General features: G+C 42.1%; 1 protein-coding gene across 1 annotated transcript in view; it reads left to right on the top strand.

Moving 5' to 3' along the window:
- The window catches only part of LAMC3 (laminin subunit gamma 3), an 86,453-nt gene extending 73,950 nt beyond the window's left edge, over nucleotides 1–12,503 (top strand). The window contains exons 25-28 of the mRNA XM_043985224.1: nucleotides 7,115–7,314; nucleotides 7,828–7,974; nucleotides 8,961–9,060; nucleotides 10,378–12,503. Coding sequence (XP_043841159.1) covers nucleotides 7,115–7,314; nucleotides 7,828–7,974; nucleotides 8,961–9,060; nucleotides 10,378–10,628 — 698 coding nt within the window. The 3' untranslated portion in view covers nucleotides 10,629–12,503. The remainder of the gene's footprint in view (nucleotides 1–7,114; nucleotides 7,315–7,827; nucleotides 7,975–8,960; nucleotides 9,061–10,377) is intronic.
- The last annotated feature ends 578 nt before the right edge of the window (nucleotides 12,504–13,081 follow it).

Raw genomic sequence — 13,081 nt, 5'->3', positions numbered from 1 at the left:
CCTGACATCGTGGTGGCAGCAGGGGACTACACAGAGGAGTTGAGGAAAGATAGGATTGCCAGGTTGTAGGAATTCTGTTCTCTATCTTTCTCTTTCTTTTACTATCTTTCAATAAACCCTTAAAAAATGTAAACTTGGGCAGCTAGGTGGTGCAGTGAATAGAGCACTGGCCCTGGAGTCAGGAGGACCTGAGTTCAAATCCGGCCTCAGACACTTAACACTTACTAGCTGTGTGACCCTGGGCAAGTCATTTAACCCCAATTGCCTCACTAAAAAACAAAAAAAAAATGTAAACTTGTTTATCAGTGATTTTAGTCAGTTTCCCAAAAAAACTGGGGGGACAGATTAGAACCTACATTTAGATATTTAAATTACACAATAGCAATCAACTAATTTATAAAATACAATAGCTACAATAATTTTTCAAAACACACATTGCTCCCTGTGGTCACTCATGGATACTGGTCAGAGCTTTTCCAAAAGTTCCACAGCTCCTGCTGGGTGCTACTGAGCAAGATTCCCTAAGCAAAAGGTTCCTGATTATTCTTTCTTATAGGGAGAATGGTTCCACCATGTCTCTTTTAGCTTAAAGACTAAGACTTCTGCTACAATTTTCTTTTTAGCATTTCTTTTTTTAATGATTTCTTTTAATAAAGAAAAATCCTCCTTTCCTTCCCACTTCCTTTCCTTTTCTCCCCTCCAAAACTGAGAAAAAAAAAAAAACCCTGTTACAAACATGTATAGTTAAGTAAAACAAATTCCCACATTGGCCATGTCCAAAAAAATCCTCTCAAACTATACTCAGAGTCCTTCGCCTCTCTATCAGGAAGTAGACAGCATGTTTCATCATGAGTCCTCTGGAATTATGGTTGGTCATTAGGTTGATCAGAGCTCCTAAGTCTTTTACAGTATTGTCATTATATACATTGTTCTTCTGGTACTGCTAGCTTTATTTTGCATCAGTTCACACAAATCTTCCCAGGTTTCTCTGATACCATTACCTTCATCATTTCTTACAGCACAATAGTATTCCATCATATTCATATATCATACCTTGTTCAGCTATTACCCAATTGATGGATATACCCTCAGGTTCTAATTCTCTGCTATCACAAAAATATAAATATATATAAATATTTTTGTGCATGCTCCTTGATGGCAGGAACTGTCTTTTGCCTCTCTTTGTATTCCCCATGCTTAGCATAGTGCCTGGCACATTTGTTGTTACTGTTGAGTCATTTTTCAGTCCTATGCAATTCTTCATCACCCCATTTGGAGTTTTCTGTGCAAGTATACTGGAATACTTTGCCATTTTCTTTTCCAGTTCATTTTACAATTAAGGAGACTGAGGCAAACAGGGTTAAGTGACTTACCATGGGTCACAGAGCTAGTAAGTTTCTGAGCCTGGATTTGAATTTGGGAAGATGAATCTTCCTGATTTCAATCCTGGTACTCTATTTACTGTGCCACCTAGCTGCTCATGCCTGACACATAATAGGTACCTATTAAATGTTTATTGATTGATTGTAAATCTATACTTAAGAATTATTTTGGGTCAGCTAGGTGGTGCAGTGGATAGAGCACTGGCCCTAGAGTCAGGAGGACCTGAGTTCAAATCTGGCCTCAGACACTTAACACTTACTAGCTGTGTGACCCCAGGCAAGTCACTTAACCCCAACTGCCTCACCAAAAATTTAAAAAAAAAAAATTATTTTGCTTAAAACTAGTACCTCCCTTAATCTACCCTCCCATTTATTGCCTCCTCTCCATTCTTCCCTCTCCCTCCTATTTGCCTGTTGAATGAAATGTATTTCTATACCAAACTGTATATATGTGTATATATTCTTCTAGTTCACATGAGAGTTAGGTTGAAGTGTGGCCTATTCCTACCCCTTCCTCCCTGGGCATCCTGACTATGTGAGATAATTTTCCCCATCCTTCCTCTTAATTTTCCCCCCTAGTATATTCCTCTCCTCTGTGGTATGACTGATAAATGTTTAACAACTGGCTCACTGAAAAAAAAATGTACACATAACACACTTTTGGGGGGGGGCGGGGCATTGGGGGTTAAGTGACTTGTCCAGGGTCACACAGCTAGTAAGTGTCAAGGGTCTGAGGCCAGATTTGAACTCAGGTACTCCTGAATCCAGGGCTGGTGCTTTATCTACTGTGCCACCTAGCTGCTCCCCACGTAACACACTTTTAAGTTTAATGTTGGTTATAATCCAATGATTCTTGAATGATCTCTCCTGGATCAGTTTTCCAAGTCTGTTGTTTTTATTATGTGATACCTGGCATTCTTTTCCTATTATTTTAGTCTTTTGGATTTATTGTAATATTTCTTCTTGTCTTGTGAAGTTAATGACTTCAGTTTGGTTCATTCTAATTTTCAGAGAGTTTTTAGCCTGGGTTTAGTTTTGTACCTTTTGTGCCAAACTATTCATTCTCTTTCCAATTCTTTCTTCCATAGCACTAATTTCTTATTTTTTTCCTATAGTTTTCTCATTTCATTTATAAAAATATTTTAAATTCTTTTTCTTACCTCTTGATTCATCTCCTCTAAGAACTGAAGTTGAATGGGTGCCCAAACTGTGTTTTTCTTCAAGGCTTTGCTTGTAGATGTTTTAAAATAATTCTCTTCTGAGTTTGAGTCTTAAGCACCTCTGTCACCCTAATAGCTTTCTATGGTGAGATTCTTTTTTTGTTTCTTTATTCTTCCAGATTACTTCCTAACTTTGAGGTTTATGTTAGAGCTGGCCTCTGCAAACTTCTAGATGGAATTTCTAGGCTGAGCTTGTATCTTCTAGGGTTCAGCTGTTGCTTTCTTGGGATATTGACTGTTGTGTTATTCCAGGATTCCAGGGATAGTTCGGAACTAGGTAGTGAATGACAGACCTGCCAGGTGGCACCTACCCCTGCACCCTGCACAAGGCCATGCTTCCTTTTGCTGGATCTGAGACCTCTTCTTGTCCTGGAGCCCAAATCTCTTGCTGGAATACTCCACATGGCTATTCCTTCAACCTTAATGTACACAGACCACTCTATCTCCTCTTGCTGACCAGGGCTGGGAAAACAACTCATTGAGTTTTTTTGTTTTTGTTTTTGTTTTTTTGACTGAGCTCAATCAGAACTCAACCTGTGGCATTTTCTAGAGTTTTGTGGAAATGTTGTGGGATGGAGCTCAGTTATACTTCATCCTACTACATCTTGGCTCTGCCTGCTACAGCTCTTTTATAAAGACAAAAACCCTAACAGCTCAATCACTGGACTAGGAAAAAACCTCCAGTGGTTTTGTCCCTTCTAGTTCTCAGTTAATGATTTTGTGATCCCCTGACCCACCCCATAAAATGCTATGTTTCCTGAGAGCTTTGGGTTGCTTCCTCTCCATATTGTTTCTTGCCAACATCATCCAAGTACCTTCAATCTTAAATCTGCTTTTTGAACTGTATTTCCTGGATTCTAAGAGCCCCACATTTAGAGTCAATCAACCAAAAAGCATTTATTAAGCCCCAACTTTGTGCTAGAGGATACAAATACCCTATTCTCTAAGAACTGATGCTCTAGCGAGGGAGACAAGACCATCCGTATACAGCATAAATATAAAGTTGAATCAATACAAATATATACAAAGTAATTAAATGCATATTATTATAGGAGGGAAGGCATAAAATTCCATGTAATTTAACACTAAATTTCCTCTTGCTAAACTCTCATTTGCATCTATTTAGCACAGGTTCTTAACGTGGGGTCCCTGAGTTTTTAAAAATATATATATTTTGATAACTGTATTTGCTTTCCTTTGTAATCCTACATATCTTTAAAAAAAACATTCTGAGAAGGAGCCTGGGACAAAAAGAAGACTGAGATTTCCTAATCTAGAGACCACAATTACAAGAAATTACCCAGGATTCTTCAAGGCTGGGGCAAGCCACTTTCTCTTTTCTAAAACTCTTTTGCTCTTCCATGCAAATGAAGGGGGATGAGGAGAAGGGAAACTGGAGAGCAAAATTAAGTCTAGGGGGCATGGTTATTGTTTCCCCCCTACCTAACCACATTCCAGGCTTTTCATATGTATATCAAGCCCTTTTGATGCTCAGAGCCTGTTCAGAGTGAGTGAAGGGGACCCAGGGAGTCCACACTTGTTCCATCAGTGGAAAAAGATCTGAACATAAAAGAGCAAGGTTTTTATCAGTTTTCTTGTTTTGGTCTGAACCCAAAAGGAGTATTTATTAAACTCTAAACTTTTTGCACTTAGCTAAGGCCTAGGAATGCAAAGAAGGGCAAAAATACTGTCCCTGTCCTCAAAGGTGCCAATAATTAGACATGTGAAAGATATATACAAACTGAAGGAAAGAGGGTATGGGGGGAAGACCCAAGAGGACGGAGGGTTCAGGAGAGGCTTCCAGGAGAAGATGGAATTTGTGTTAATTTTTGAAGGAATTCAGAAGAAACCAAGAGGCAGAGGTGAGGAAGGAGAGCAAGCATTCCAGGCATAGAAGACAGGTTTCTTTATGTCACAAAATTCTTTCCTATATAGAGCTACAAAATACACAGAAGGAGACTGGTGTGGTGGGTTGAGTTCTAAATTTGGAGTCCAAAAGATCTGAGTTCAAATCCCAGGCCTGACACTTAGTAGCTATGTGACCATGGATGAGTAAGCCAAAGAAAAGTAATGCAGAAAAGTTATTTCTGAGCCTGAATTGCTTCATCTGTAAAGATGATAACAGTTCAATTAACATTTATTAAACACTGTTTGCTTAATTAATGTTATTATGTTTATTTATTTATGAATTATACAATTGATTTTAATTAATTGTTTGGTAAATTAGCATTTATTACACATTTGCTTTTTGCCAAGAACTGTACTAAGCCCTGGGGATACAAATAAAGACCAAAAAAAAAAAAATCCCAGCTCTCCTGCTGTTCTCCGTCTAATAGGAGAGACAGCATGCAAATAAATTTACAAAGATGTATACAGTATAAATTGGGGATAGTCTTGGAAGGAAGGAACTAAGATTAAGGAAGGCTGGGAAAGTATTAACACTTTTAGTACTTATCTCGGAAAGTTATGGTGATCAAATGAGATGTTATATAAAGTTCGTTGTAAACCTTTAGGGGCTACATAAATGTCAGTGCTTATTGTTTCCAAGTGCATTTTCTAGGAAGAGGTGAGCTTTGTTTTTGATGAACTTGATTCCTAGTTTACATTTCTGAATTCACAGCTTGTTTCTGGGGCCTTTTTCTCCTACTGATGTTTGTTTATAGAATTTTTTTTTTTTGCGGGGCAATTGGGGTTTAAGTGACTTGCCCAGGGTCACACAGCTAGTAAGTGTTAAGTGTCTGAGGCCGAATTTGAACTCAGGTCCTCCTGACTCCAGGGCCGGTGCTCTATCCACTGAGCCAACTAGCTGCCCCTGTTTATAGAATTCAAATCCAGCCTCAGACACTTCCTAGCTGTATATGACCCAGGGCAAATCACTTAACCTCTGACTGCCTCGGAATCCTCACCTATAAAATGGGGGGGGGGGGGGGAAATAAATTCACTTACTTGTTTTGAGGATAAAATCAGATGATATTTGTAAAGTGCTTTGCAAACCTTTAAGCGCTACATAAATGATCACTGATATTATTGTTGTTACTTGTTCTAAGATGAGCTAAATTCACTTTGTTTCACAGGAAATTATTTTTTAAATTTTTATTAATAACTCTTGTCAAGAAAAATCAAACACAGGTCCTGGGCCTGATTTATACAAGTAGATACTTTATGGGTTTTTATTTTATCTTAAGGGAATAATCTCTTTTATGCATAGATTTGAGGCAGCTGGGTAGTTCAGTGGAGAGAGTATTTGACTTGGGAACAAGAAAAACTGAATTTTAATTCTGTATCACACAGTAGTTGCATGACCCTCAGTCGGTCCCTTAGCTTATCTCAGCTTTAGTTTCTTCATCTGTAAAATGGGAATAATAATTGCAACTATCTTATAGGGTTGTTATGAGGATTGAGTCAACAATTAAGTACCTATATGCCATTCGCTGTACTCAAGTGCTGCAGATACAAAGGCAAAATGAGGATCGAATTGAAAGCACTTTACAAACTTTAAAGTGCTATATAAATGTTAGATATAATTATTATTTGGTCACGCCATTCCTCTGCTCAAAAACCTTCAGTGGGGGCAGCTAGATGACACAGTGGATAAAGCACAGGCCTTGAATTCAGGAAGACCTGAGTTCAAATCTGGCCTCAGATACTTGACACTACCCTGGGCAAGTCACTTAACCCTCATTGCCCCCCTCCCCCCCCCCCAAAAAGAAACTTTACATCTGTTTCAGTACCTAACACAACACATGCAACAGGCACGTAAATAAGAGCTCACATTCCCCATCCCATCCTTTATGCCGCCTATCTTCAAAACTTGAGTTGTAGCTCTTTCACTAAGTTACACAGTAGATGATATAGAGGTCTTGTCCCACTTCTGTCTCTAGACTCCTGCAAAAGCTGAGAACTTTTGGGAGACACCATAGCCTTTGGTTGTATTTGTCTCTTTGGGTTCCCCCACACACACCTCATTTGTGTTTTCAAAACACCATGAAATAAATATAAAGGGTTTTTTTTTTCAATGGAAATAATAGTAATCACTCACATTTATATAGTTTTCTAAAGTTTGCAAAGCACTTTCCTCACAACATCCCTGACAGGTAAAGAAGACAAGTATTATTTTATTTATTTATTTTTTTTAAGTGAGGCAGTTGGGGTTAAGTAACTTGCCCAGGGTCACACAGCTAGTAAGTGTTAAGTGTCTGAGGCCGGATTTGAACTCAGGTCCTCCTGACTCTAGGGCTGGTGCTCTATCCACTGTACCACCTAGCTGCCCCAGGAGGACAAGTATTATTAATCTTATTTTACATATAAGGAAACTGAGGCGGATAGCTTTAAGTTGTTTGCAAAGGGTAACACAACCCATAAGTGTCTAAAGCTGTATTTGAAACCAGATCTCCCAACTCCAGGGCCAAGGCTCCTTCTATCATTCAATGCTGCTTTTATTGAATGAATGAATGAGTAATATCTAAAGCCAAAAGTTCTAAGAACATTATCTGTCCCTCTGTTGTTTTGTAGAAATGAGGAAAACATTTCCACAGCCAAAGGATCAGGCAGCTCTAAGGAAAAAGGCAAGGATCATCCAAGACAGACTCATTGGTGACACCCAGAAGAAGACTAAGCAGGCAGAAAGGATGCTGGGAAATGCTGCTTCAGTTTCTGCCACAGCTAAAAAGAAGGCCAAGGAAGCTGAGCTATTGGCTAAAGAGAGTACAAAGGTCAGAAAAGCTCATTGTTTCCTTGAACTGCTTCTCTTCACACCATGGGCCAGTAGAAGGGGATTGGATTGAATCAGATTCAACCTTCCTACTTCAAGCTGAGACCCAGTTCTCATAGGTGTTTTTCCCCAAGTTGTGATAACCATTCTGTAACTAACATTATTTGATATCCATGAAAGGTCTTTGGTTGGGCAAAGAAGTATTGGCTAGTGGAAAGAGTCATGGATCAGGAGATCCAGGGCTGGAACAGTAAATAATTAGTCCAGAGTCACAGAAGCAAAATGTGTCAGAAATGGGACCTGAACTCAGGTCTCCCTGACTCCAAGGCTGGCTCTCTCCTCACTACACAATGCTGCCTCGCAGTTATCATTCTTACATTGGGACAACTGAGTAAGATCTTGCTCATGTGGTCCTTTGGGTTCCTAGTTATTGTTCTGATGAATAACCATCTTCCACCAAATGGTGATAATTAACTCAGATTACTCTTTAGCTTGTCCTGTTCTCTTCCTCCAGCATTCCAAGGCCTTGCTGAGGGAAAGTAAACAGGAATACCGACAGGCCGTCAAGCTTGCCAACCAAGCACAAGGAACCCTCCGAGACATCTCCAGACAGGTGATGGTGTCCAAAGAACGAAGAAGGGAGATGGAGAAAGTTGAGTGGGTAAGTTGGCCACTCTCAAAACCCACTTAATTTCTTCCTGGTTGGTGACCTCTCTGTAATCAGTTACACATGTATATCTTAAACTTGTGCCCAAAACAGAACTCATTGTCTTTTTCCCAAACCCTCCCCTCCTACCTTCCCAATTACTGTTGAGGGCATTACCATCCCCGTAACCCTCTCAGCTGTCATTCTAGGTGTTACCTTTGACTTTTCACTGTCTCTCATCCCTCATATCCAATCTGTTGCCAAGACCTGTTGGTGTCATTATTGCAACATCTCTTGAAATAGGCCCCCTTCTCTCCTCTGACACTGCCACCACCCTGGTGCATACCCTCATCCCCTCATGCTTGGACTATTGCAATAGCCTGCAGTGGGTCTGCATTCCCCACTCTAATCCTCTCTCAATATGCTGGCAAAGTGATTTTCCTAAAGAACAAGTTTAACCATGTCATTTCCCTATTCAATAAACTGCAGTGGCTCCCTATTACTTCCAAAATCAAATACAAAATCCTCCATTTGACATTCAAAACCTTCATAAATCAGCTTCCCTGTCACACCCCCATACCCACACACCCTTCCAGTCTTATTATCCATATTCCCTCTACTCCCCCACACATACCCTTCAATCCAGTCACATTGTCTTCCTTGCTGATCCTCAAACAAAATACTCCATTTCCACTGACTTCCTTCAAGCCCCAACTAAAATCCCACCTTCTACAGGAAGCTTTTCACAACCCCTCTTACCCTCTTAATTCTCATACCTTCCTTCTGTTAATTACTTCCTGTTTTTCCTGTTTATAGCTTGTTGTACAAATTTGTCTGCTTATTGTCTCCCCAATTAGATTATGAGTTCCTCCATGGTAAAGACTTTTTTTTGTTTCTTTTTGTAGCCCCTTTGCTTAGTACAATGCCTGGCACAGAACAGATACTTAAATAAATGCTTATTAACTAGCTGATCCATGTACCCCATCTGTCTCTTTTGGAAGGTAGGGACTGGGTTGAGCAAGGTGGAAAAAAAAATAAGGGAAGCCCGAATCTCCCTGGAGATGGACATCAAGACCTTGTCTGTCCTGCTTACCAGATTGGGTAAGAATTGTCTATTAGGGCACCTTCTCCTTTGTCTCCCACGGAGGGCTTTATCATCACCACCAACAAATCTTTATTAAGTAGCTGCTATATCAAGGCACTCTGCTTAATGAATGCTGTTGAGGATACAGAAATAGATGAGATTTAATCCCTGACCTCACGGAGATTATAGTTTAGAGGGAAGAGGGGATAAGACTCATGACAAAATCATTCACAAGATAGTATGTGTGCCAAGGAAGTGCCTAATGGATGATATAAATAGATACACATGATTGAAGGAGAGGAGGGGAGGGAGATAAGGCAGCTGGGTGGCACAATGAATAGAGTGCTGAACCTGGAGCCAGGAAGACCTGGGTTCAAATCTAGCCTTAGATACTTACTAGCTGTGTGACCCTGGGCAAATCACTTAACTCTGCCTCAGTTTCCTCATCTGTAAAATGAGCTGGAGAAGGAAATGGCAAACCACTCCAATATCTTTGACAAGAAAACCCCAAATGGGGTCACAGAGAGTCAGACATGAATGAAAATGACAAACAAAAACAATAGAAGAGTGAGATATCCCTGTGTGCTGGGGTGGTCAGGGGAAGACTTCTTAGAGAGATAGTATGGTGCAGTAGGGAATGTAAGAACCAAGAAACTCCAGATGAAAAAACTGTCTACTAATGCAAATCTGCATCAACTAGTCTTAGAGAGTTGAATAGAGCCTTGAAATGTAAATTGACCTATCCAGGGTCACACAGTGAGCCCATTTGTATCTAAGGCAGGACCAACACCCAGATCCCCCTAATTCCTATTCCACTAGCCCAGCTTGGCTCTTGCCCAGCGGTCTTTTTTCAGGAATGAATTCCATTCCATTCTATCCTATCCATCCATCTCCAAGGCCCTGTGCTGGAAAGTAGGAAGGCACACAAGATAAATGGCACAGTGTCTCCCCTTAACAGTCTCCCTAAGGGGATAGGACATGTGTATGAACACAGGTAAATACCATGAAAGATCGAATGTGATTCTCTGAAAAGAGAGATGCAAACAAAGGGAAAATTAAGGAGGGAGAGAATACTTTCAGTGCCGGGAGGGATAGGGACCAAAGAAAGTTTCCTAGAAGTCTGTAGCAGCTGAGGTGTACACATTCTTTCATTAAGCACAGTAGACTGAAAATTCACTCCACCCAAAAAGTTCTTGGCTCTGAAGGGGGATGGTCTTGGCCACCCTGGAGTTGCTGACCCCACAGGGTGATAAGCAGGGGTGTCTGGGGCTCTGGGTTGGGAGAGCTGAGGGATAGTGTTTGTTCTTTTCTCTTCTTCCCTTCCCCCACTCCAGGAAAGCTGGACACCCACCAAGCACTAGCCTCAGCCCTGAATGAGACAGAGCAGAAACTGGAGCCACTGAGGCAGCGCTTGGATGGACAGGGACCCCTGCAGGGGAAACTGAGCCTGCTACAGCAGGAGGCAGAACAGCAAGAGCTCCAGATCCAAGACTTGGACAGTGACCTCAAGGAGATCCAGGCAGACAAACAGAACCTGGAGGACATTCTGCGCAGCCTGCCCGAGGGTTGTGCCAACTGGCAGTGAGAAGCCAACCTAAGCCCCTATGCACACACACATATGCCTATACCCCTGTGGGGACACATAGACTCATGTGCATGCACACAGGCGCACCTGGGTGTGGGGACATATTCAAGCCAACATGTGGTCACACAAACGTGTATAGGCACACATAGCCATGCCAACATATGTGAGCACACACCCACATGTGTACATACTTACCATACCTTGTACCAGCACATCATTCATTCATGCCAATGAGTGTCTCCCTAGCCACACTTCCATTTGGGCACACAGAGGCACAGAGAAACATGTTTATACACCCATGGCAATATGGATATGGGCACCCTTCCACCTATATGCACTTACCCTATCCTACTGAGTATGTTCACACCCATGCCACTGTGTGTGTATATGTACATTTCTGTATACACGATAACCAGAGCCAACGTGTGCTTATATAAATAACCACCTTTGTACACGTTCCTATTACATAAATAATATTCCCTATTCTTTCCTCCCTCTAACAGCTCATGTATACATGAGCATGTGTGCTTGTGCTCCTTCCCATGTGCTCACACTCGTACCAATGTGTGCACATCCATCCACAGGATACATCCCCACAGACAGACCTCTCACCATGTTATTGAGTATAGGCACATACCCCACTCATATACAGGGATCCATTCGTGGTGCCAGGTAAGCTGTGTAGTCCCTTTGCTTGCCAGCCTACATGTTCCCATGTATAATTACCAGCTCCCAAGAGCCCAGGGATGAGTTGACAGAAATTTTGCCTCCCTTGGGCTAGGAGGACCAGCAGATGCTGCTGATCATCACTGGTGGAACAGGATAGATTGGGCTACAGTATTTAGAGGGATATCTGTGTTCCCCAACCTTTCCCCTTTCCCATTCTTCAGCCCCTGGCTCTCTAGCTCTCACCCATATTAGGATCAGTATCTCCTCCATCCCAACACACACCCATTTCACAGACTGGGAAACCAAGTAGACACATGGGGTTTCTCGGTGATAGAACTTTAAATCAAAGGACTCCTGAGTCCACTGCTTGACCAGTTAGGCAGATCTGCAGGGTCTTGTCTCTCTCTCTCCCTCTTAATGTCTTGTCTCTGTCTTTCTACTAACTTACTCTGGTGCTTAATAACTGTTTCTTGGAATTAATTCCAGTCTCCTAAGGAATTCTCCCCTGATAGCCCTTTCCATTGCACTGAGGCCCTCTTACTATGTGATGCCACATGGAATTCATCTTTAAATTGCCTGCACCTTGGAGGGAAGGAGACTGCAGGTCTGGGTCAGAGGGCAGATAGGAGCACAGATATTTCTGTCAGCTGGAGTGATTCTGACTCAGCAGCTCAGCTTCCTGTTGGACTTTATTAGCCATCCTCCACAGCCCACACAGGGAAGCAACGGAAGGAATGGAGTCCATGCCTGAGCTCAGAAGGCCAAAAGGCTGACTTGTGCATCCCCTCAACCTAGGGGAGATCTCACTGCTCTAACTCATCTACTCAGGTGCTTGCTCCTTTCCTCTGACCTCCAGGCTTAGAATAGATAATGGCAGGGATGCAGGAAGGGTGGGAGGGGGAGGGGAGAACAGGAGAGGGGGGTGGCGCTGAAAGGGGGAACAGAAAGGAGGGATTCTGGTTCATGGGGTAGGAAAGAGCAGAGATGGCCAGTCTGAGCACCTCTCCAAATGCTGCCGCCTCCCTCCCTCCTCCTCACACCAATCCACTGCACAGCATTCCTGCCTATAAGCAGGGTTGTGGAGTGAAGGATCCCCAGACCCCCCAAAGGTTTTTCAAGTAGAAGGCAACACTGTAGAATCTGGTCTGCAGACAGAGCAATAACAGAAAGCCCTTCTGTTTAATCTAGAAATAAAAGGCCTTAGAAGGACGCTGGAGTTTCATTCTTTTTTTTTTTTTTTTTTGCGGGGCAATGGGGGTTAAGTGACTTGCCCGGGGTCACACAGCTAGTAAGTGTCAAGTGTCTGAGGTCGGATTTGAACTCAGGTCCTCCTGAATCCTGGACCGGTGCTTTATCCACTGCGCCACCTAGCTGCCCCTGGAGTTTCATTCTGACATTGCTGCTTTATAGGGGGATGGGGGAGCATGCATATGTGCATACACATATCCGTCAATCAAACAATCAATAAGCACATATTAAACACCTTCTATGTACCAGGCATTGTTCTAGGCACTGGATACCAAGACAAAAATGAACCATTGCCTTCCCTCAGAGACCTTACATTCAGTGGGGGCAGGGGTGGGGGTGGGGGGCAGTGTGGACACATATGTATATACAAAATACATAAAAAGGTAAATAAAAGGATACAAGGTAATTTGGTGGGAGCCAAGTCACTGGAAAGCCAGAGAGAGAGACAAGTGCAAATTGATCTAGTAGGAAACAATCCACAAGCATTTATTAAATAGCCACTGTGTGCCAGGTACCATGTTAAGCTCTGGGGAGAT

Source organism: Dromiciops gliroides, chromosome 2 (genome assembly GCF_019393635.1).
Source record: "Dromiciops gliroides isolate mDroGli1 chromosome 2, mDroGli1.pri, whole genome shotgun sequence".
Lineage (NCBI taxonomy): Eukaryota > Metazoa > Chordata > Mammalia > Microbiotheria > Microbiotheriidae > Dromiciops > Dromiciops gliroides.
The sequence above is the reverse complement of the archived record's forward strand: the minus strand, read 5'-3'. Positions and strand labels throughout refer to the sequence as shown.